Genomic DNA, 23,961 nt, shown 5'->3' with positions numbered 1-23,961 from the left:
TCTCTTGTCATCTTTTAGGCCACTATACCCCTTCCCCACTATAATCTGCTACAAATCACATCTTGGAGCACACATGCGAAGAGTTCCTGGCCAGAATCCTCTCTTTAATAAATTAATGACAGCATGATGTTGTCTTTTTCCTGAGATTATCTTTCACAAGACATTGTTCAATTTCTCCCACTGTAGTTGCACACGCTTTTCAAACAGCGGGGAGCAGCCTGGGAGCACATACTCTGGGGTCAGCATGCCACTTGCAGCTTCTTTAAAGAGAGAAATCGAAATCTCTTCAGCTCAAAGTATCAGACTGAGATCCTTAAAAAAACCCCAAAAGCTACCAATAAACGAGAGAAGACTGCCACTTTGCACTGAAAACCCCAACAACCCGAAAAACCCAAACCAGCCCAGCTGTGAGGACGACGAGCGGACGTTTCACTGGTTTGTAAAAAGAAAAGCGCCGCCTAATAACGAGCGGAACGGCTCGAGCTCTCCCGGTGTTTACCTTTCCGGGCACCGGGCGACGCGCCGGGCAGCGGGGTCGCTTCCGTACTTCAACAGGCTCGAAGTTACCCCTGCAGCCCGCGCCGTGGCCACCCGCGGGCCGCCCCGCTCCGGGACGGGCGGGGGTGGCCGCGGAAACCCGCCCGGCTCTGCCTAGACGCGGCCGGCCCGCGCCCTCCCCGTCGCCGCCGCGGAGGCCCCCGGCCGCGGCTCTCCCCGCTCACCGTGCTCTGGCCGCCGTCGCGGGGCGCGGAGGGCTGCGGCGGGCCGCGCGGCGTGGGAGGCGGCGGAGCAGCGGCAGGGCAGCGGCAGGGCGGCCGGGCTGGCAGAGGCGGCCCCGCGGCTCGGCCCCGCTGCTTCGGGCCGGCTCACACGTCAGCCCGCGCCACGAGACCCGGATCTGCCGGCTCCCGGCGGCGGGGCCGGGGCGGTGCCGCGCGGCTCCCGCCCCCCGCGCACGCCCTGCCGCGGCCCGGCCCGGCCCTCCGCGGGGCGGCTGCCAGCCCGGCACCGGAGCCCCGCGGCTGCCTGCGCCGCGCCGCCTCAGGGCCGCTGGCCGGGCAGGGGCGGCCGCGGCCCTCTCGGGCGCTGCGCGGGCGGGAGGATGCGCGGCCGCGGCAGCCCGGCGTGCCGGGTGGTGACATTGCCAGCGAAGCCCCCGTAGGTCAGCGCTGAGAATACACACGGAAAGGAGCTCCCCTGGGACCTGGTGTGTGTATGGGTCTGCCACAGCCCCCGCGGTCAGGGCTCTGCACCCCCGCCAGAAACAGGGTCGCTCACGTTGCTTGCCCCCACCCCCGAAGTAAGAAGGAATTCACAGCATAGTTCCTTACCTAGAAATCCAAATCCTGTTTCCGAGCTTGTGACTCACAAGACTACTCTGCAATTAAAGCACCTCTCAAAATACGCATTTGGATGCTGTGGAATGAAGTTAGAAAGGAAAATTTCAGATCAGGCTTCTAATGTCAGCCAACTAGGTTCACCTGAGCCTAAGAAGCAAGGTGTCATGCTCCCATAGGGAAAGATGGACCGCATCCTGTCCTGGGAACAGTGATACCATGCCATAATGCCATGGGGATTACACAGGGAAGAAAATTTGTCCGATATTTCCAGGGGTGGCTTACCTCCTCCGAGCCACAGAAAACAGGGTTGATGCTGCCATTACAGTGAGACTTGAAGGTTGGATGGAAGTTACAAGTTCTCACAAGTCAGTACCTCCTCGTGGCACCAGCGCCTCATACAGTCTGCTGTGGTCCACAGACAGGGCCAAGCTTGGCTGTTCTCATCACTCTTTGCTGTTGTCACAGGGCTTTCAAGCCTCCTGTCATGGCTACAGGTTTTTTTCTGAAAGTTTTTTTCCTAGCCTTTGGTGTCAAGCCTATGTTACTCTGCTGAGTCTCGGGTGCATTGCCAGTTGGCAGCCTTGCACATCCAGCCATTGTTGGTGTGCAGAGCCACCTCTCCCTGTAAGGCGCAGGTAGGCTAATTCTGTTCCTTCAGGGCTGGCCCTGGACATAACCATTCCACTTCCTGAGAGGCAGCAGGCAGGCTATCTTTGTCTAGCCATCCCATGCAGTCCTGTCTTGGTGAGGATCTTGCCTCTCCTGCCCCATGTTTCAGCCCTTTCTCTTGTGTTAGCACCCGCCTAAACAGTGGCAATACTGAAAAGTGAATCAAGGCACTGAGACCAAAGCCAGGCCATTACACAAAAAAGCTAAGCTACACAGAGCTCATGCCATCTTGCCTCCCTCAGTCCAGGGAGCAGAACCTCTGGCGAGGCACTAAGGATGGTAAAATAATATCTTTAATTTGGAGATATGAAACTACAACCCTACAATTCTTCCTGGGAGAACAGGTTTCTTGACAGCCTGTCCAGGAATTTAGAGTGCAGCAGGAATATCAGCAACATCAAGGCTTGAAGTATAGAGGGGCTGTCCTGGCCAAACACAAAGTTATCCAAAACAACGGTGTCAGAGGGTGGTCATAAGCAGAATGATCAACTGTTAACTGCATCTCCCACCTCTCCCTCAGCCATCCTCCTAACCCTTCATCAGGGAACAAGCCATTCTAGAAGCTAGCAGAGGCAGCTTCCCAACACCATTAAGCAGACTTGCCTGTCTGTGCACACAGCCATTGTTCTAGAAAATGGATCAGAGATCCTGAAATCCCCCAAACAGACACAGCTTACCACTAGTCCTGGCTCAAAGAAGATAGGAGAGCACCACAACTGGCAACCACACAGTAGTGGAGAGGAAGGTTCCTCCTGTCAAGCTGAGGCAGGAACATGAAACACTTCTGTTTTTTCTTGCCTGTGGGTAAATTCAAACAGCCTGCTGTTGCTAAAAGGATGGCAGGCATACTTGGGGCAACTATTGAAACTAAGAAGAGTCTCAGAGCGATTGATTCTTGGAGTAACTGAATTTGAACAATCCTAGAACTTGAAGGGCAAGACTAAGTGAGCTGGACAGGCAGTCTCAGATGCCTTGTCAGGAATAATATGAACCTGCAAGGAATCTGTAAAGGAGAAGCAGGAGCTCATGGGGATGATGACTGAGCAATCTACAAGAAAGCAGTATGCAATGATGGCACTTACAGCTAGACCTGTGACATCTTTCTCTCTTACTTTGAATCAGATGGACCCTTCTCAAAACTCAAAGCATCACATCTTTCTGGCTCATTTCTCACATTGCCCCTTCCAGAAACTCGCATCATGTCTGGTAATCTCTTGAAATTGTCCCTTGATGAGGCATGCAGACAGCACTATCTGGCCAGCCAGCCAGCCCTCTGGATGAGATGCAGGCACTCACAGCAAGCAGCTCCCCCTCCCTACTCCTGTTTCTTTCCCCCATGTTGTTACTGCCAAGTTCTGCATATCTGTACATAGTTTTACATAACTGGTCTCGGTGAAAAGCTGAGCTTTTTTCCAGTATTGTATTCTGCATTATTTGTATTGCCTTATTGACAGCAAAATAGCAATTATTTTTCTGATCATTTTTCTTTGTTCAACATATATGTTTCCATTGGCATTCTTGGAAATATGGGAAGCCAATGGACCTAGTGAAGGATGGGTTTGTGAAAGGCTGATCCTTGTGGATGAAACTTCAGAGTATGAACTGTCAAGGAAAAGGGGGAGGCAATAGGATCTATAGAAAGTAGAGACCAGGAACAGGAGAAACAATGTGTAAACTTACTGCTTTCAAATCAGCAAGTACATATATATAAGCAGAAAGTAGCTAGGTATTTTGCATAAAACATTCTGCCAGAGCATTCCTCAGAATTTGGCCCTCCTGGTTCCCACGGGCAAATGAACAAGCCATAGCAGGCACTGGTTCTATCTCAGCTTCCTACTCCCAGGCTTCAGCCATCTGCTCCCTATTACACTCAAAAATTTAGTGCACGATACAGCAGCAAAACGAGATCCTACTATGGAGGCTGTTTTCAGACTCTATGAAGTCTCCTTTCTGGCAGTCAAACTATGATGAAAACAGTGATGACTTAGGCTACTTTATGAACAAAGGCATGAGATGCATTCAAGATAAGCTAGTAACAAGGACAGAATAGTAAATTCCATGATTCTGGCACACTAGAAAGAATTGTGCCACCCACTGCCAAGATAAAACTATGAAAACAACTCTGCTTGAAGGGCAGAGGATGGTAATGTTCCTTCCACCAATAACCATGTACAAAAGAGGAGGGTGGGAGTTGAGCAGAACTTACTATGACATTCTTTACATCCGTCATCTGAAAGTAGTGTGGATTGGGCACTTGATAAAGCAACAGGCAGACATCACGTTCCACATCACAGTGCTAGCTTTCACCTTTTCTGCCCTGATAGGCAATGGAAAAGCAGGAGTCATGTTGGTGATCTAACTTGCCAAATAACAGATGAGCTTTTTTATAGATACCCAAGAATTTTACTTTTCCCAGTCTGAAGTTCTCTTTCTGCTGATGTTATTCTCATCTTTGCTGCACACCTCATGCCACTAGGCATTGCATTGTTTTCTGGAGTGGAAGTTCTTCACCTGAAATTCAGTTTCACCAGATCTGAAAAATAACCTAGAAGTGGGGCAAATACTCTTTATGTAACTCCTTTTCTGTCTGCTCCCTCTTTTCTTGTATGCAGTCCATAATAAGTAGATAACTCTATTCCCAGAAGTACATGAATCTACTGTGAATTTTGGTACTGAAGAGCCACTTGAAAGATGGCTGCAGCTTAGTCTGAAAATGCCATCCAGGAAGTGGAAAGGAAAGATTATAAACTACCCTTGCACTAGCAAAGTAGGAGTGGCCTTTTGGCAGCAACACTGGGGTTCTGGAAAGAGGGATCTAATTTTGGAAAAAGAAGCCAAGTCCTCAGAAAAGTTGCTCACAAACATTCCTAGAATTCAGCTGGGCTGGCATCTCACTAAGCATTAGAGAATTGCAAAGCATTTTGTGATAGCAGGCAGCAGCCCTGTGAATTAGCTGGCACAAATAATATATTGTGTACTTAGGTTAATTTAACAGAAATTTAGTTATGAGATCACGGCCGAACCAAATTTATACTGCCAGATTTTCTGTCAACATACAGATACAAGCTTAATGAACGTCCAACCACAACCTAAGCTGTCAGGACTCACAGAAAAAGTATGGCTCAGAAGAAAGAAAAAACACTACTGAAATGGATCTATGGAAGGCTTTTGTGCTCCTGAATCATCAACATACCAACACAGGCTTTGAGATAAATTAGCCACAGTCCAGGGGAAATGATCATAAAGGATTGCTGCAATGCTGCCAGATCACAGCTGCCCAGTGAAGTTTCCAAAACTAGGAAATGGAGGAAGGAAATCTGAAGCTGGGGGATGACAAGGACTTTTTTACACTTAACTGGAATATCAACTAGTTAGTTAGAGTAACAATGAAATGCAAGCAGGCCAACTGGGACCCTCTCAAGATCTTGCAAAAAACATTTAAAAATAGAGGATTGAGATCTGAACCACTGAATTGTTAATGATAACACTCACTGGTAAAGATATACCATCTGAACTAGGCTGAAATTTATCTGTGATATGTAGTATTAGAACGATAAGTTCTCAATAACCACACAAGTTACAAGTTAACGAGACAAAGGGCTACTAAATTCCGTTGTGATTGATAATTATGCAATCAGTGTCAGGAACATGTTTTACAAATACTTTGGGAAATCCCATCTAAAAATGTGGTCTAAGCAAACCAACACTGGTATAATCATAACAAATTGGTTTTTTCCTCTGGGGCAGAAACCATAATAGCAGCTGCACAATTGTGATGGCTTTCTTGCAAAGAAAAGATAAGAAACAGTGTGAACTGCTTCTTAAGCAACTGTAGTTCACAGCCATAAACTTACCAGCAGCTAACATTGCTATATTCATCTGAAAATTGCTGCCGCTTGGGAAAAACACATCTCATGTCACCCTCTCTCTATGTTCAGAGCCATTACAGCATTCAGTCTCTGAACATGAGTCAGAGCCCTCAACTGTTACAGTTCTCACAGACTTGAAATAAAAATGAATCCCTCTTCACTTTTCAAGTGAACATCTAATAGAAGAAGCCATATCTAATAGACGAACCACAGGCACAAAATACAAGCCAGTATATTTGATGAATGTTAGCACAGAAGAAAATGTGAGAGAAGGAAATGAAAATAAGATCCCAAAAGAGTTTTTTGGAACACTTTACTACATCTAACTAAGAAGCAGCAAGGAGTTAAACTTTTCTGGTCAGGAACTGGGAATTACTCCGATCTGAAATGAATATGTGCAGTATTGCAGCTGGTATTAAGCACACAGTATGTGATTGAAATTTAAAAGTAACCAACCTTTAAAAAGCCAAGGCATTATTTACCAAGAAAAAAGAGAGAACAAAGAGAAAAGGTATTTTACTCATCACTGAGGAGGTGTATCAAAAGGCATAACTATACCAGTCAGTCCTTGGAGATCAGTATTCTATCGCATAAAACGTGGCAGCATCTCTGTATGGACTACAGAGAACTAAATCAAATGGTTGGAAAAGAATCTGATCTGTTATCACTCTAAGTGATACTCTGCTTTCTGTAGCACATTTAACCATGCTTTTTAAATTTTGAATCTTAGAACACCAGTATTGACAAGTGAACTAGAAATGACTGCTTTCTCAGCTGGCCAAGATCTGTGTGTGAACATAATGCAAAGGATTTAGCTTTGTGCACATTTGCTGTTTGAGGATGTGGTATGATGCAGCTGGATGTTTGCTGCAGTATGTCAAACCTGTTGAGCAGGACCTGTAAACCCTAAAAGTGATTTAGTATAAGAAAGAAAATTAGGATTTACAGAACTTGATAACACTGTCAGGTCAGGAAAGAAAAAAAAGAATTCTGTATTATTCAACTTACATTTCAAAATTTACAAATTTTGCAAAAACACTGCACATATTAAGGGAAAACATTTTGGTGTTCAAGAGTGTGAATTTACATTTTCAGTGTTTAAATGGGTTCTCGTGGTTAGCTTGTGTTAAGCTACTAAGGTCAAAATTGGACGTAGATGTAGTCTCTAAAACTGGAAGTAATTACTGAAAAAAAGATGGAAAGATTTGAAGCCACTGCCATATTACAGCAGGAGTCCAACTCCTCTGCAGAGAAACTACTGAGGGAGTTAGACTCTTCTCAGTGGTGCCCAGTGACAAGGCAAGAGCACTAGGCACAAACTGAAACAACATAACATTCCAACTGAACATAAAAAAACATTTCCTTACTCTGATGGTGGTTGAGCAGTGGCAGAGGTTGCCCAGAAAGGTTGTGGTGCCTCCATCCTTAGAGATATTCAAAACCCAAATGGACATGATGCTGCTGGGCAGCCTGCTCTGGCTGACGCTGCTTTAACAATAGGGGTAGACTAGATGATCTTGAGAGGTCCCTTCCAACCTTGACTGTGCCACTCAAAACAGAACCCAGGAACAAAGCTCAGAGCACTTTCACCACAGTTTCAGTGGGAGTAAAATTGTTTGGGATGGGTGATGTTAAAATACAGGGATAGTAAGACACCTAGAAATATCTGTGCAGGAAGACACTAAATATATACACATTATTCAGTGTCAGTATCTTTTACGTCTGTTGTACGTTTGGGGGAGGGACCAACAGCGTAACATCAAAACATTCCTAGGACGAAGAGTTAGGATCTACAAAGCCCTGAGAGACAATCATGCAGCATGACTGAATACCTCCCAGCATGACTAACCTCTAATTGGAGAAAGAAAGAGACAGTCTAAAATACTACCTTTTAAAAGGCAACAACTTTCAATTTACCATGTGATCTTTTTTGCACCCTGTCAGGAAGATGGGAAAGCTGTAACAGGGTATTTTATGAGATGGGTTGTACTTCACTGAAACTACTATAATTGCTACCCCTCATTTGAGAAAAATGGTACAAGACAAGAAACTCCTTACCTCTAAACTAGAACTTCCACCTAAACAAAGGCATATGCTACTGCTGAAGAGAAAGACACACAGAACAGTAGGGATTTTCTAGATCCTGTTCCGTGAAACATTGTGTGCCGGAGAGAGATCCAAAGACCAGAGAAATTGCTTGCTTCTGCTGTGTTCAGGGAAACCGTACATTACTCAATACATAAACAGAACACTATTTGAGACTTGTTTGTTTAACCTGACTTTATCCTTAATCTTCTCCTCTAGTAACTTGCCAGATCCTACGTTCTTTCTAGCCACATGGCCAAACTGGAGACAATTGGGTTAGGAAAACAGCAACATCTTGTCTTAATTTGTATTCTTGAATTGGTCCTTAATGGTTTCTATGACTACAAATGCAGTTCAATTAACTTTTTATATGACTGTGGTCTAAACAGTGACTAGTGATTTAGACTTAATGATTTAGCCCTAAATTATTATTTAACTGTAGTAAGATAAATAGAAAAGGGGCTCTTTGCCTAATACAAAATTGTTTCAGTCTTCAAAATACAGATATTTTAGGATGGTATCAGCAGCAATACAGCTTGATAAATTACCCATCTGTCATGGTTGAGCTCTTTCTGGATGATGTCTGACAAATTTCACTGTTTTGTAAATTTTTATTGTAGACAGTTCCAAAAGACTTCCATCAGCTGTGGATTTGGTGCCCATCATGACAGATTATACCGTAGTTTAGCAAGATGGCCATCACTGGAAATCACTTCAAATTCTAGTTAGAAGTTTCAAAAAGCTTCAGAGTCCCAGAATTGCTAGATCAAGCAATAATAGCTGAATTCAAGAGCTCCTGGTTTCTTTTTTATTAAAAGGAATTATACTTTTTCTGCCTCACAGAATTCTAAAACATCTTGCACTTTACGAAACAGAGAGGCCATTGAAGGGATTCCTAACAATTGATGTAAAGTACACTGGAGTATGTTCTCTCTGTGGTTTGGATTCTAGTAGATTTCTGATTTTACTATATATATTCTTGTATTATACTGTTGTTATTCATATCTTTAATCCATATTTTCTTATAGCTGGAAAGCTTTTGAGTTGGGACCACATGTACTGTACAACCCTATCGCCTCCAGCTTGATCCTGCATATACCCCTCTGCAGCCTGCATTGATGGCTCTATGACTCAGATTACATACATGAAGAGAAAAACGTGTCCAGTCTCATCCTTTTCTCCCAAGAAGACACAGCAGTGATGTAGGAAGACAGTTTGCAAATACACTCCCTGAATAAGTGTTGCCTGTCTCCTCAAAGGAAAAGGCAGGAAGCCAGGTGAAAGCATCCTGGAGACCAAATTTGATCTGCACGCTGTCAGCTGGACCACTTTGTATACAATGAGCTTTCCAGCAGTTAGGTTATCTACAGTGTCAGGAATATGAAAATATTTTAGCAATTAAAGACCACTACCAATGCTGTGAAATTAGGCTGTGACTGCATTTACTTTTCCTCTAACAGAAAGTGACTTTATTTTTATTTATTCTGGACTCCCAAATTCAATTAACGCTTCACAACAATTTGCTGTTCCAGGTCTAATTCTAAGCTCAACTCTCCTAACGAGAAACTCTAACTTCATCCCCAAGCAATCATTCAAAAATATTACTGCCATTTTATCTTCTCTCTTACTAACTCAATGCATTTAGGTACTTCCCTGGCTGCCACTGCATTGAATAACAAATTTAAGCTTCCAGCTTCAAGGTCCTATACACTACAGTCCTGAGGACGTTTACAAAACGGAGGTTTGCTGAGCACCTGCTTGAATCTGATTTCAGCTTCTATAGTCATTAAAATAGAAGGAGCTACTACTTAATCCTAAGGACGTGAGAAGATGATGTCCAGCTGGCCAGGAAGAGCTGTCCAGCTGCCCTTTTAAGGCAGCTCTAAGTCCCTTTTGTACCTATCCATTTGTACCTATCAATGAAAGTTGCATAGATTTGATAATGTACTGTAAGTTATTACATTAATAGATGGTGATACAAAATTCTTAAAATACTTCAAATACTTCACTCAGGGTAGAAAATGTTTCTGAGTGGAAAACAATATACCAGCAATGTAGCACGGTGACTATATGCTTTGTACTATTGGCCAAAGCCTCTCTTCCCTTATAAGTCTAATACTCATGAAACTAATAATAATAGCCATGTTAGGTTGTGAATTCTATTTCTGTATTTCCCAGCTTACTTTCATTTTGAAAGGACCCTTGAAAAGATTGCTATCTTCTTCTTGTAACAGGAAGAAAAAAGCAGACCTTTACACCTTTTCCTTTATAAGAAATGCTTTTAGTTCCCTGTAATTAATTTTTCAGTCTGCTAATGCCAAATTTTTTCAAGGTATGTGCCTTTACATTAAGAATATTAATAAACCTGGGACCTCCTGCAGAATTACAAGAACTATCTCACAACTGAAGTTGCTTTTTGTCTTTTTTTTTTTTTTTTTTTTGCCTCTCATGAACCCATAAGAAAGGCCCCTAGACCCCAATGTGTATATATCACCAGTTGAAAATCGCTCCTCCACAAAGACATGGAAGTTTAAAAAGACCAATAATTTTCCTAACAGACTTAAAGGCAGGCTTAACAGACTTAAATGGTAGGTTTTCCTACCAAAAACATCAGGTTCAGATGTAACACTAATTTAGAAGACATTGCCAGGTCAGCAAACTAATAAAAAGTCCAAGGTGTCCTGTCAATTTCTCATAAAAGCCCTTAACAAGCAAAGAAAAATAGGGTGTTATTATTAAACTACCAAAAATTTCTGCGCATGCATTGTTTAGTGAAAACTTTGCTAAATCTTGTTTAAGCCATAGATTGATGTAAAATCAATAGCTGATTTGATTTCTGATCTAACTCCACTAAGATGAATTGCATCATATTAATTCAAACTAAATGACTTCAGATGACTCTGATGTAAATTTAGTTAGCAAGCTTACTGCCTTTATCAGCATATATATTTAAGCTGCTAATGACATGAAAAACACGGTTTGGAAAGTGCAGACATCGTGAGCAAATACCTCCCCTCTCTCTAGCAGGAGCACCGAACAATTTCTGGTTTACTGTTTTAGGTATTTCTGCAGAACTCCTACAAGTTCTTCCTCATTACCTTTACAGGAAAGTCTGGGCAAGGCAGTAGCAGTGCCATGAACTCTTTCCAAGGCGAAGAGCTCCTCAATAGGGGCATCCGTCTCACATGAGCGAGCCCATCTGCTCTGTTCCACCCAGGAGAGGGCACTCTTACACCTGTCCACGCAACCGGACGTGGACACATATAGGAGGAACAGGAAAGTTAAGATGACATCTTAAAACTCGGTCAACTTGCACAACCAGTTAGTTATTTTTATGATAAAGCTAATCTTCGGAATGAGTTGAGACACCCAGATGCTGCCACAACAAGAACACAATATGACGGACAATAAACGTGCAGGCTAAATTTATTCGTAGTCTCCAAAATGTGCTAAATGAGATGCAGATAAAAAAAGACAACCTCTGGCATGTAGGCCTCTCTGTTAAAAGCTGGGATGACAGAAAGAGAGCTGTAGGTGTAATTTTGGTGGAAAATGAGGGTTAAATTTTAAAATAACCTAGTTTCATGAATACTATTTATGCTGATTTTTGTTAAATAAAGCATTATTATAAATTAGTATATGAACATTTAAATGCAAAGTACACACCATCTAAAGTTAATCCTCATATGGATGCCTCATGAAATAAGTAAAATAAGAACTAAAAATATGTTACAGGTTCAACCCCTGTTTCTAAAGTGTTTGGAATCAATATACAGATCTCTTGAGACAGCTCTCCCCTCCAATAAGAAATCCTCCAGCAACAAAGAGAGAAGATCAAGCATGACATTTTTTATTTTTCTAAACTAAAGAGGCCAAGATGAGGAGGCGGGAAGTCTTGTTATGCAAGACACAAAGCAGCAAAAGAGGAACAGAATGTAGCATGCTATAAAGTTATAGTCTTGAAAATGGCATTTTCTTCTAATTGCAGGGAACAATCTCAATAATTCCAAATTCTCTCTGAGCAATTCCAATAGAAAAACATCCTATTGATATGAACAGAATAAAATTAGGAAAATATGGAAATGAGGAAAAAGATCACCAAGAATCTTAACTTGAAGAACAGCAATTTAATCATACTTGGTACCGTCATAAGCATCTTGCTGTCCCCAGGCAGTATACTTGGGGTAGGGGGGCATCCACAGTCTCAGTCAGATGAACCATGCACACAGTGACTCTATTGTAAGTACAGCGAGTCCAACATGTACAACTTGTGCATGAACAATGGCCACTTTTCCATGAAAATGTGGGGAACTTTTCCTATATATAGGTTGTAGGATAGGTAATATTTCCCATATTACATGTGAAATTATATAGTGTTTAGGATGGTTGGTTATCCTAGCGTTGGCTAGTGAATATTGGCAACCTTTCTATATTGGGAGCTCGGGCTGAGGCCTTATAGCCACTGATCTTACTTTACAGGCACTGATCCTATAAACTTTCCTCATGTAGTAATCTTACATAGTTTGAACATAATTTAAGACACCATATTTCTTGCTCTCACTTCCGGAAGTGTTTCAAAGCAATATGCCAAACACACTAAACAATGCATGAATACCCAGAAATGTATCTCCCACTCTATTAGTTATGATCAGCTCCAACAGGCAAAAGCATAGACCAATTTGCAGCCAGTTTGTGAAAGCTGCTATTGAAAGAACTGTTTGGTATAAGGCTAAATTGACGATGGGATCAATGAAAGAACTATCTCCTGGAATTAGATATACTACAAAATTTTCTAATTCAGAAAGCGAGCTGACTACATTCAACAGACTATAGTTTTATATTTTGTGGATCAATTTTTCTAAGAGTGAACAACTAAAAAGAACTTAATTCAGAGGATAGACACAGGACAATATTACAATAAAATATATTGTTTAGTCAGATGTGGAAGTTGCTGAAATCACACAGAGAGTCTAAGTTCTCACTTTTTCTAAAGATTCTATTTCACACAAAACAGAAAAAAAACCCCAAAAACCAAAAAACCAAACAAGCCTTAAACCAAACCAAAACCCCTATTCAAAGACTGCTAGTCTATCTATGGTCCTATTCTGGCCTAAAATGCTGCAGAGTCTTCTGTAAAATAGTAAACTATAGTAAAGCATAAAACAGTATAGAAGGCATACAATGATAACCCCAGCATGCTGATTACATAAGGTACTGATTTTTATGCAGCATTTTAATCCTGGCAAAATTTGCCACTACTCTGTCCTACTCCCCCAAAAGCCTTTCTATCTGTATCTGTCTTTTACCAAAGCGAAAATTAACACAGTATATGGTGAATATGAAACAGCTGTGACATAAGTGAAAGATGCCTATTTAAGGACAAAGGAAAGGAGTGGGGTATAATAAGGAAAGGAGATACAGTAATTTATATTAATTTGATTTGCTTTTTGCAGTAACAAACTCTGGTATTTGTAATCCAAATGAGCACATGAAAATGCATCTAGATACAAACCAAGCAAAATCATTGCCCTTTACTACGGCTGTTACTGGATGTCTACTACCTGTAACATAAAAGCATATGCACAGTAACACAGGATTCTGACACTTTATAAAGGTCATTCAGAGCAAAATCTGAATGTTAGTAGCTCAGCTTCTTTCTACAAGCTGTCTGAAAAAACATGAGGCATTTAACCCAGTGATTTTATGTACTACTTTTATAATTTTTGTCTATAGTGACAAATAGGAGCTCAGCACACCATAAACTTTCATCTATGAGTTCTAAGAGGCAGAGAGGAGTTATTACCCTTATTTTACAGGTGAGAGCCTAAGGCACAGAGAAGTTACGGTCTACATCCTCAAAAGGAACCTTAGACAAATCAGTGGGACTTAGATGTCTAAATTATTATGAAGGCCCAAGATCACACTTGAATTCATTAAAAAGAAATCAGGCCTAATGCAAAATGGTCCTTCTCAAAAAGGTACTGAAAACCTCAGCTGAAAAACTGCATTATGTATTGGATTAAAAGCAAGTTTTGGTCTGAAGAAGACCTAATTCAATGAACAGATGCATGTTACAACATTTCTGCAGGAAAATGGACTTTTTCCAGTGAAACCACAGGGGAGGAGTAAACACACACAGAAAAAGGACTATATGCATCTGTACATAGTTGCCAGATTTTATTTTTTTAATCGGTTGGGCCTATACTTTCTTTACTGTGTATATAATAGTCAAAATGCTGTGTATACTGATGGAGAGAAATAAACAGCACTTGCAGATGACAGCCATATGAGAAATAGACATTTGTTAGGATGTCTATATTGTACACTGTTCTGCAGTGCACTGTTAGCAGGCACTATAAAATCTTTCTACAGACCTTAATGTCTTGAAGGCCTCTATGTTCCTGAATGAACAACGGTTGTAAATGCTCCCCTCTGAAAATCTATCTGTGCTTTTCCATACCACGCTATTTTGTATACCTCAGGTTAGCAAGGATGGTATCCTATTTCAGTTTTCTAGAGGGAGCAACATCTGTGGCTGGCCCTGTTTGCTTCTGTAATAAAATCTAACAGTCTATTAGACAGGACTGACATTCACCTTTTACTCTACTTTTAAAATATTGTAGCAGAATCCATAAAAAGAAACAGTTCCTTACCCTGCCTCCTCAGGCTTGCCTGCTCCTGGGCCTGCTGGGCCTGAAGTTGCCCCCAGTCCCATGCGAGGAAGCAGCAGCGTCTCCAAAGAAGGGTGAGGGTGGGAAGAGGACAAGGAGCTGCGCCAGGACAGAGATGTGTAAAGAACTGCAGTTTTCTCTGGCGAGCATAAGGGCTGGGGGGAAAACAGATTGGAACTGTTGTATGGGCAGGTCGAGTAGATCCTCAAGACATCTGAACACCCAACACCCCCCCACCCCCCAACTATTTTTGCTCAGGGACTTCACCAGAAGACATGTCAGCTGCTCCTTGACCCAGCTGTTTCCTCAGGGACACCTCAGACTTCTCCCCAGCTACCTCGGACCCCCACCCTGACGCAGCCAGCTGCCGGCCTAGCACTCCCGAGGGCACTCCTTCACCCCCCTCCCCGGCCCGGTGTCTCAGGGCTCCCGCCTGCTGCGCGCTGCGGCCACAGGGCCGGGCCGGGGAGGCCGGCGGGGCCGCGCTGCCCGCGGGAGCCAGGAAAGCACAACCGCTTCAGCGCGGCCCCGGGGCCCGCCAGTGGCGGGGGGAAGCGGCAGGGCTCTGCTTGCAGGCGCTTCTCTTCACGTCCTCGCCAGGCGCCCCCGAGAGCCCGCCCGGCCCGTGACACGGCCCGCAGTGGCAGGGAGGCAGACAGGTGTCTCCCGGGGCGGGCAGCGTGCGGACCGAGACCCCCGCGACTCCTCAAGTGGTGGCAGCACCCTGCCCTCGGGGGCAGCAGAGAGGAGGAGGCGGAGAGCGCCTGCCGCCACCCCCACGGCCAGCACTCGACCCCCACCGTCGGGGAGCACCGATGCCCGCTCCGCTCCGCACACACGCCGGCCCCTCCTGAGCGGCGGCGGCAGAGCCGCCTGCCCTAGCGCGCATGCTCGGCGCGGGCGCCATTTTGGTGGGGCCGGGAGTTATCCAGCGAGAGCGGCGGCGGAGCTCGCTGGGCCCGGCTCGGAGGCGGCGGCGGCGAGTGGGTGTCCGCTGCGGAGATGGCTAACATCGCGGTGCAGAGGATCAAGCGGGAGTTCAAGGAGGTGCTGAAGAGCGAGGAGGTCAGAGCCTCTCCCCCCTCCATGCTGCCGCCACCCTTGTGTGTGTGTATGTGTGTGTGTGTGTGTGTCTGTGGGCAGCGGGGGAAGGTGCGGGCGCCCCGCCGGCCTGTGCGGGGACCCCGCTTCCCCCTCGGCCCCACCTCCCCGCGCTGGGGGTGGGCCCGTCCCACGGCCTCGGGGAGGGGAATGGCGATTCCCGGGGAGACGGGACCCGCCAGCCGCTGGGAGGGGGGAGGAGGGGGCCGCGGAGCCCCTCCCCCAGCGGGAGCCGCCGGCGGCCCGAGGAGGGAGCGGAGCCGGCGGCCCGAGCGCAGGAAGCGCAGCGGAGGACGGCGCGGCCCGAGGAGGGCGGGCAGGCCGGCCTCAGGCGAGGGTCCCCGCCGCCTGCGGCGGGCGGCTGTTAACCGGGATCGCGCCGCCAGGCCGGAGGCGGCGAGGCGGGGTGGGGCCTACCGGCTCGCGCCCTCCCGCGTCCCTCCGCACGCGCGTGAGTGCCGCCGCCCGCGCGCGGCCAAGCCCACGCGCCTCCCCGCCGGGGCGAGGCTGCTCCGTGCGGGCCGGGAGGTGATGCAGCAGGGGGGCGGGAGCTCACGCCGTCCCTCTAACTCACCCCGCCGGCCAGCCGGGGCCTGAGGCTGTGGAGTATGGTTTTGATTTTTATGTTTTTTTTCTTCCAAAGGCTTGTAAGTAAATCCCTTATTTAGGGTACTTTAATGCAGAACTTCCTTTACCCCACTGCAGGCTTACTCACCTTCAGGGGGATGCTTTTAAAGCCTCACTCGTTTCAGTCATGTTACCTGTTTCCTGAACAGTATGTCCTGAGGTATGTGGGGTCAGTAAGAGCAGCTGACTGCTCTCAGGGGGGCGTTAAAGAAGTTCTGGTCAGTTTGGGGGAAAACGTTGCAGCGTTTGCAGGGTTGCATCAATACAGCTTTTGCTGTGTCTGTGTCTGAGTTGGTGGATGTCAGCCAGATAGGCTTTAATGGTTGTGTCATCATTGTTGTCCTACTTGGGATGATGTTGCAGGTTGGATGCTTGTGAAATATTAACGCGCACATGTAACTCTTAAAGCTGGACATATCCACAGAGGAAGAAAATTGAGAGGGTAATTTTTGAAAGGTACTAATGACTTAAGGAAAACACGTTTAGGGTAGGAGTAGTTGATGTGCTTTTAAACGAAGTGTGTGCTTAACAGCGTTGTTGGTATGTAGCTTGAACTAGGCCCTAGAAAAATGTAAGGGCCTTGTTTTACAGCTGCCCTCAGAGCCCAGGCTGATTTCACCAAGCTATTGCGCAGCGAATATAGAATCACATAATAGACTAAGAGAAATTTCTAGGTGGATACCTTTATACCTAGCAAATCTAGACCTTGTACCCCGCATAAACAGCTGATGTTGTGGGAACACAGAAGTCTGTATTTGAAAGTGCTGTCTAAAGGCTTCAAGACCCTTTATGTAGGAAAAAAAGACAGCTTAACTTAGGTAGGTTTTGGGGGAGATCCACGCTAAATTTTCTTACTCTAAAGGTTGGGTCTAGTGAGCATAGTCTTCACTATTCCTGTTTGTTTAGTCTATGCATTGAAGGGCTCAGTACAGAATGTTGGAAATACAGTTTTATGAAATAACCTTTAAACTGCCTAAAACTTCCCAGAAATAAGGCCGTAATACTTTTGAAACTAAAATTATGGCATTTTAAGATTGCAGTACAGAGGAGTTTGATATTTCTTTTTTTCCTGCCATCAGCAAGCTATGTATGAGTGTTATAGTGATGTAACAGTATGTATAAAATTGCTGTTTACATACTACACTAACTCCTCTGTCTTGAATGTTGTCTTAAGTTGCAAAGGTTTTTTGTGAATGTTTGTACATTCAAAGGCAGTCAGACTATGGTGTCAGTATCACAGAGCATGAAAACATATGGAGTGAGATGGTGAATGGAGGTATAAGTACTGCAAATCACAGAGGAAAAAAATGTTTTCTTCTGTGATTTGTGTACTAAAATGAATATGAAACCTTGTTTCTTTTAAAAAAACACCAGGCTTTTTCATGAATGGTGATGCTGAATTTGTTATTTAGGAGTTTTAAGTCCTGCTCTGAAGGCAAAGTGGCTCATATTATTTACACTTCAGTTATGCCTGAGTTGATGCTTTGAGCTACACCTGAACATGAAGAGCAGCCCCTCTGTTTCCTACAGATGCTCTATGAGCACAAATCCCTGGGGGAGGGGGCAGGCACACTTGGAAAAAGTACATAGCAAGTTTGTTCTCTGTCGTCTTCTAGTACTCGCCTTTGGGCTGAAATAGAGTGGTGGAACCAGAAATGTTTTTGAAAGGGAGCAGCTGGATGGCAATTAATTTCTTCTGCGTCTGAAGTATGTATTGGAAGCACCAAATTTCACTTCTAAATATCAGGGAAGAAATGTCCTGATTTCAGCTGGGATAGATTTCCTTTTCTTCCTAGTAGCTGGTACAATATGCTGTGTTTTGGATTTAGTGTGAGAATAATGTTGATAACACACTGATGGTTTAGTTGTCGCTGAGCAGTGCTTACCCTAAGTTAAGGACTTTTCAGTTTCCCATGTTCTGCTGGTAAGGCGGTGCACAAGAAGCCAGGAGGCAGCACAGCCAGGACAGCTGACCCAAATAGCCAAAGGGATATTCCATACCACAGAACATCATGCTTGGTATATAAAGTGGGGGGAGTTGGCCAGGGGCTGCCAATTGCTGCTCAGCGACTGGCTGGGCATTGTTCAGCAGGTGATGAGCAACTGTACTGTGCATCACTTGTCGGTCTTGGCGTTTTTTTGTCTCTTTTTGTTGCCTCCATTTTCATTCTTATTATTTACTGTATTTCAATTATTAAACTGTTCTTATCTCAACCCACAGTTTTTACCTTTTCCTGATTTTCCTCCATATCCCACTGTGTGTGTGTGTATGTGCGTGTGTATGTGTGTGTGACTGTGTTGTAATTAGTTGCTAGATGAAAGTTAAGCCATGACAAGAAAGAGCTCTGAAAATTGTGTTTATCCTTGCTACGGATAAGGAGCTATGGATCCTTGCTATTCATATGGCTAAATATACTTTTCATATTACTTAGCACTTTGTTTCCTTGACTTAAATGGCATTTCTGGGAAATCACTAAAATGTGATTTTTAGACTTATCTTGCTCCCTGCTTTACCGATAAGAGATGAGGGATTTTTGATTTTTAAATTTTTTTTGAGCCTGGGGTTTCTTGTGTATTTTGGAAAAGCATTTAAAGTCTTTTTATACTTGAGCAAGATAATAAAGCAAGCAGAGCAAACCCACTTATTTCTAGTTTTATAAGCCCTACACATTAACTTAAGTTAGTTAGAAGAAATTGGAGTCTTGTAACTTTAGATCTCATTAATATTTGAATTAAACAGATGAAACTAACAATAATTTCTTTGTCAGGAGTGCTCTCCAAAGTATGATTTAAATAAAACTTACTGCTTTTGAGTGTAGAAAAAGTTTTAAAATTCTAAGGTGGATTGAGTACTGCATCTTTAACAAAGATAAAGTTTTTAAGTTAGTCTAGGTCGTAGCTTGACTGGTTACATATGTGTTAAGGGTACTGTACTATGCTTGTATTAAAATTCTAAAATGAGTAAGCAATACATTAAATCAGATCATACTCCAAATCCTAGTCTAGGCAAGGCATCAGTTGCTGAACTTTATCTCTTTTCTTGTTCTATCATTTCATTAATCTGTGATCTTGGTTTTATGGGCTGAAATTTTAAAGCCGCAAAACATATTTTGAACAAAAGTATGAGGCTGCATCGTGATGGAGAAACCAATAAATAAATGGAGGGAGAATGTAATCTCACTTTTGATAAGTGGGAGAAGCATTGGAAGGTTAGCTGGTATTATTTCAGAATAGAGTTACTGGAATGCTGCAATCGATAGCCAAATTCTTACCTTATCGTTGTTTATAGTCAGCTATCTTATGAGAGGAATAATTTCTCTGGCATTTAACAATGAATAGAAGCATGTCAAAAAATCGTGTGGTCACTTAAAGACTGATACTGAGAAGTGGTTGTAGCTCATCAGGTATGTTAAACAGTGTGTGGCTTGTTTTCATATTTTGATAGAGCATCAGTGTTACACTTTAGAGAAATTATATGATGCTACCATTGGAGGATTCAATGTTTAATTTGCCATCCAATTTCTGTTATCATGTAGAAATGTAAGATGTTTTCTGGCCATTTCTAAGTCAGAGGCTAATAGATACCTTAGAGGGAAACTACTACTCTGGTACTGAAGGTAACACACTGGGAAACATAGGTTCCTCCTAGCAAGAAGAGAGATGCTGGTATCTCTACCACAAAATGTTCTTCTCTTACAAATATCAAGAGGCAGAGGTTTATTTGTATGGGTGGTAAACCCAGATAGAGCTGAGAATAAATTAAACTCAGCTGCACTTACAGAATATGAATATCTGCATGAGCAGGTACCTGAAGTAGCAGTTGAAATTTGTAACTCGCTTGAACCAAAATAGCGTTCAAGTGGAGGCAGTAGGTTAATGGCATCATTTGAAGTACTTATTTCCAAGAAGGAAGTGAGTATTTTGTTTTGGAGTCTGCTATGTGTTTTTGTGATTTACAGGAGAAAGGGAGAAGGGAAAGGTAATGGTAGGCTGCCATACCATGTCCCTTAAGCTTTTAGAGTTCTAGTGAGTGGCTCTGGTCTTTGCTTTTATCATTGCCTGTAGTGGTCTTACGATTTGTGTGAATTCATAGTAAGAAGCTAAGTGGCTTCTCTGAAGTTTTCTTGCTTTTTGGAAAAGCCATAAGCACTTAATCTTCAGGCTCAGAAAAACTTCGTTACTTTGTCTTGTTTATATTTAAGCAGTCTTGGGTGCTGGAAGTTGAATTGATGAAGATGGAAACTTTTTATTAGTAATTGTGCCCTAGTGTTACTGGAAGGGACTGCTGGAAATTGTGGATGCTTGTTTTTTTTCCCATGTGTCATGTAGAACCAGTGCAGATGTATAAGAATGAGATGTCTTCTGTTGTGGCTCCTGAGTTGGCAACAGATTTTTAAAATTTTTTTTAAGTGTCCATTTTCTGCTGATACATGTGCTTAACTTTTGATTTGTAAGAATGGTCTCGTTGAAGTAAGTAGAGGTTTAGTGAGTACAGTTGGGACTGTTAGTGCGAATAAAGCTGGAGCATGCCTAGTATGCTTGCTATTAAAGGCGTAAAGTTAAAAAAGGTGTGAAGATAAACTTTTAAACTGACATTATTATATTGGTACCGATATAATAATGTTCTGCCTCTTAGAATGCTTGCATATGATAGAAAAGTGGTGGTGGGGTGTCAGTGCATTGGAGTGCAGGGCTGCTGTGCAAGGGGATCTTAGTAGGCTGGAGAAATGAATGAGCTGGTGGGAACCTTTTGAAGTTCAACAGAGGTATATACCAAGTCCTGCATCTGTGAGGAAGTAATGCCATGCATCGTCAGTACATACAGACTTGGTGACTGTCTGGAAACAACAGACTAGCAGAAAAAGACCTGCGTGACCTAGTGGAGAGCAAGTGGAACATGATTCAGCAGTGCTTCTGTGGCAAAGCAGCCCAATCATGTACTGGGTTGCATTAGGAAAAATGTAGTCAGTGGGTTGCGAGAAGTGATTCTTCACCTTTATTCCATGCTTATGAGATAGTATCTGGTGTACTGTGTCCCAATTCTGGGCTTTGCAGTGTAGGACATTGATATACGGGAGTGAGCTCAGCAGAACACCAGGTGGGTTAACAGGCTGGAGCCTGTGATGTGTGAGGAGAGGGTGAGAGAACTGAAGTTGTCGAGAGAACTGTTCAAAGGGACATCTTACTGTCATCCATAAATACCTATGAGAGGCTCTGGAGAAGAGCCAGGCTTGTCTCAGAAGTGTACAAGGACAGCATGAGAGGCAACAGACACAAGCTCGAATGTAGAAAACTCTGACTAGACACTGGAAAAAAAATTACAACGATAGTAGTCAAACATTTAAACAGGTTGACCAGTGAGACTGTGGAATCTCTATCCATGGAGATGTTCAAAACTCAACAAATTCTTGAGCAACCTGCTCTTATTGGACCCACTTTGAACAGGAGGTGGGACTAGAGGCCACCTGTTGTCTCTTCCTACATTGTTCTGTATTTCTAGCACAAGTCTGTTTAATTACTGCGTTTTTTCTGTTTGTGAAAGAAAATGTACAGAGGCTCCAACTCCATTGCCACACCTGGCAAAACTTTCCCCTGTAAACTGAAGAATTTTAATTTCAGTTCAGAGGTTTCTGCTATTATAAAACAATAGTGAATCCTCTTCCTCTTCAAATCAGAGACTGGGTTTTTCTGGTAAATGCAAAGCTGTCAGGGTTTTTAGGTTGAACAGGTTCTGGGTTGGAACTCTGAAGGTAGGACAAATATGAGATCCATAATGCTTCTTTAATTTGCATTTCTCTGAAATATGAAGATTACCTTAACTTCAAAGTAGTTGTGAGATGGTTTGTACATTGCCAAAAAGAATTTTATCTACTACATATTTCAAGCCATGCCTACGATCTTAGGCAAGACAAGGTTTAGACCCTGTAATTGTGTGAAAAGAATACTGAAACACAATTACTGTGGACCTTTGGTTTTCTTAGTTCTGTTTATGATGTGTTTGGTTATATCTTCTAGGTTGTACTGGAAAGTAATGCAGAATGCATCTGTAGATCTTTGCCTTCAAATGAGTTTGTCCAAAAGTCACTATTTTGGTAATTAAAGAATAGTTGGTTCAAAAGAAAATGCATTTTCTAGGCACTTCTAAGAAAACTGCTTATTGTTCTTCCTTCTGATGTGGTCTTTCTGACTTGTAGTTTTACACCTGTTTATCTATCTGAACCATGTAGCTGTTTTTCAGATTCTATGAATATAATATCATTGCACTTTTAAGACTGGTATTATGTAGATACTAATAAGTACTAGTATTATGAATATTATTTAAATCTGTGATTCAAAACACTTAACATATAATGTTAATGATCATTTGATCAAACCTGTGAGTTGGCCAAGTATTGGTAGTGGGAATATTTGTGCAGGGAAGGCAAGAGCTATTGCTTATTCCTGTGCTTGGTTAATGGCATTTTTTTCGTGTTAACGTGTGTCCAGTTGAATCCAGATTTCTAGTGGATAGTCTACTTAGCAGTTGTCAGAATCCCAAGGATTTTGGGAGTAAGTGGAAAATAGAAAAAAACTTGGTCTCTGTTGGAGTCAGGCTCGTTTGGTTGGTTTTGGTAATCTCTTAAAAACGTGAGGAAATAGAGCAGTCACTGGTTACAGGGCTGAGCTAGTCAGTTTAGGATTAGTGGTTAGGCTGCAGCTACCATATGGTACCCTCTGACCACAACTCTTTATGGACCTAAGGGACAGTAGGAATCAGCCAATCCTTTAATCTTCCCAGTCTCCCATTCATTTTTCTGTGCTTGGTTCCAGGAGTTTGGCTTTGATAGGAAAGAAGTGTACGAGTCCTAAGGTTAGTTCACTTTACTCAGTATGAAACTGAAATAAAGCTAACATTTCATCATAGTAAATTTTTGTAACTATAACTGCGAGAAAGTGCTGGTTAACAGTCTGACCTTGAGTTGTCTAATAATCTTTCATTTGCATTAAACTTGTTAAAGTAGTGCAAGTACTTAGTGTAGTTATTAATTTATTCACCTGTTAAATGGTTTCTAGCTTGTTTCATAATCCTAGTAAGGATTTTTGTTATTACTGTACTTCATCACTTTTACACTAATAATTGCTGCTGGTATTAAATAGTAAAAATGCTTTTGGTTAAACTTTATCTTTACTATGCAGGCTATCTTTTTATCTCTGACAAACGAGGTAAAACTTTGCTGCAATTTAGATAAGGAAAACAGGCAATTTAGTCCTCCTATGGCAGTATCTGAATTTTGAGAAATAGTATTCTGTAAGGTACTCCAGGGATGTAGTCCACTTTTGCACTCCTGTCTTACTTAGCAGTTCCCCTTCAGATTGTATCAGTATTAATACTTGTAATATTTGAATTGGGAGCACTTGAATATGCTTGCAATGAGTGTCTCATAAAATAGTATCTGCATCATAAATAAAATACTTCTGTGAGCAGCAAAAAATAACCTTTTAAGAGGGCCAGATCTGTGTCTGTTATTTTAGTTTGTTGCGAGATAATTGTATTAAGGTCATGGATGGGTCCTTTCTAGTCTTTGAAGTCTCCACACAGGAGAACAATGTTGTGAATAT

The 23,961-nt window shown here is 42.9% G+C and overlaps 2 protein-coding genes across 9 annotated transcripts in view; one reads left to right on the top strand and one right to left on the bottom strand.

Annotated features, from left to right (window-relative positions):
* The window catches only part of SMIM14 (small integral membrane protein 14), a 55,608-nt gene extending 40,067 nt beyond the window's left edge, over positions 1–15,541 (bottom strand). For 2 of the 5 annotated variants that reach the window (XM_040587170.1, XM_040587179.1), the window contains exons 1-2: positions 15,435–15,541; positions 14,617–14,789 (exon numbers count right to left, since the gene is read on the bottom strand). In XM_040587170.1, coding sequence (XP_040443104.1) covers positions 14,617–14,789; positions 15,435–15,541 — 280 coding nt within the window. Of the gene's footprint in view, positions 1–499; positions 640–722; positions 854–14,616; positions 14,790–15,434 lie in introns of those variants that run through there. The other 3 variants (XM_040587162.1, XM_040587188.1, XM_040587196.1) reach the window with 3 other exon arrangements.
* A 41-nt stretch (positions 15,542–15,582) lies between these two features.
* Positions 15,583–23,961, top strand: part of UBE2K (ubiquitin conjugating enzyme E2 K) — a 46,637-nt gene continuing 38,258 nt past the window's right edge. Inside the window, exons 1-3 of one of the 4 annotated variants that reach the window (XM_040587125.1) lie at positions 15,583–15,699; positions 16,441–16,522; positions 23,173–23,212. In XM_040587125.1, the coding sequence (XP_040443059.1) occupies positions 16,461–16,522; positions 23,173–23,212 (102 nt within the window). In that variant the 5' untranslated portion in view covers positions 15,583–15,699; positions 16,441–16,460. Of the gene's footprint in view, positions 15,700–16,273; positions 16,383–16,440; positions 16,523–23,172; positions 23,213–23,961 lie in introns of those variants that run through there. The other 3 variants (XM_040587134.1, XM_040587141.1, XM_040587148.1) reach the window with 3 other exon arrangements.

The sequence above is a fragment of the Falco naumanni genome, chromosome 1 (genome assembly GCF_017639655.2).
Source record: "Falco naumanni isolate bFalNau1 chromosome 1, bFalNau1.pat, whole genome shotgun sequence".
Lineage (NCBI taxonomy): Eukaryota > Metazoa > Chordata > Aves > Falconiformes > Falconidae > Falco > Falco naumanni.
This window is presented reverse-complemented; position numbering and strand designations above follow the sequence as displayed.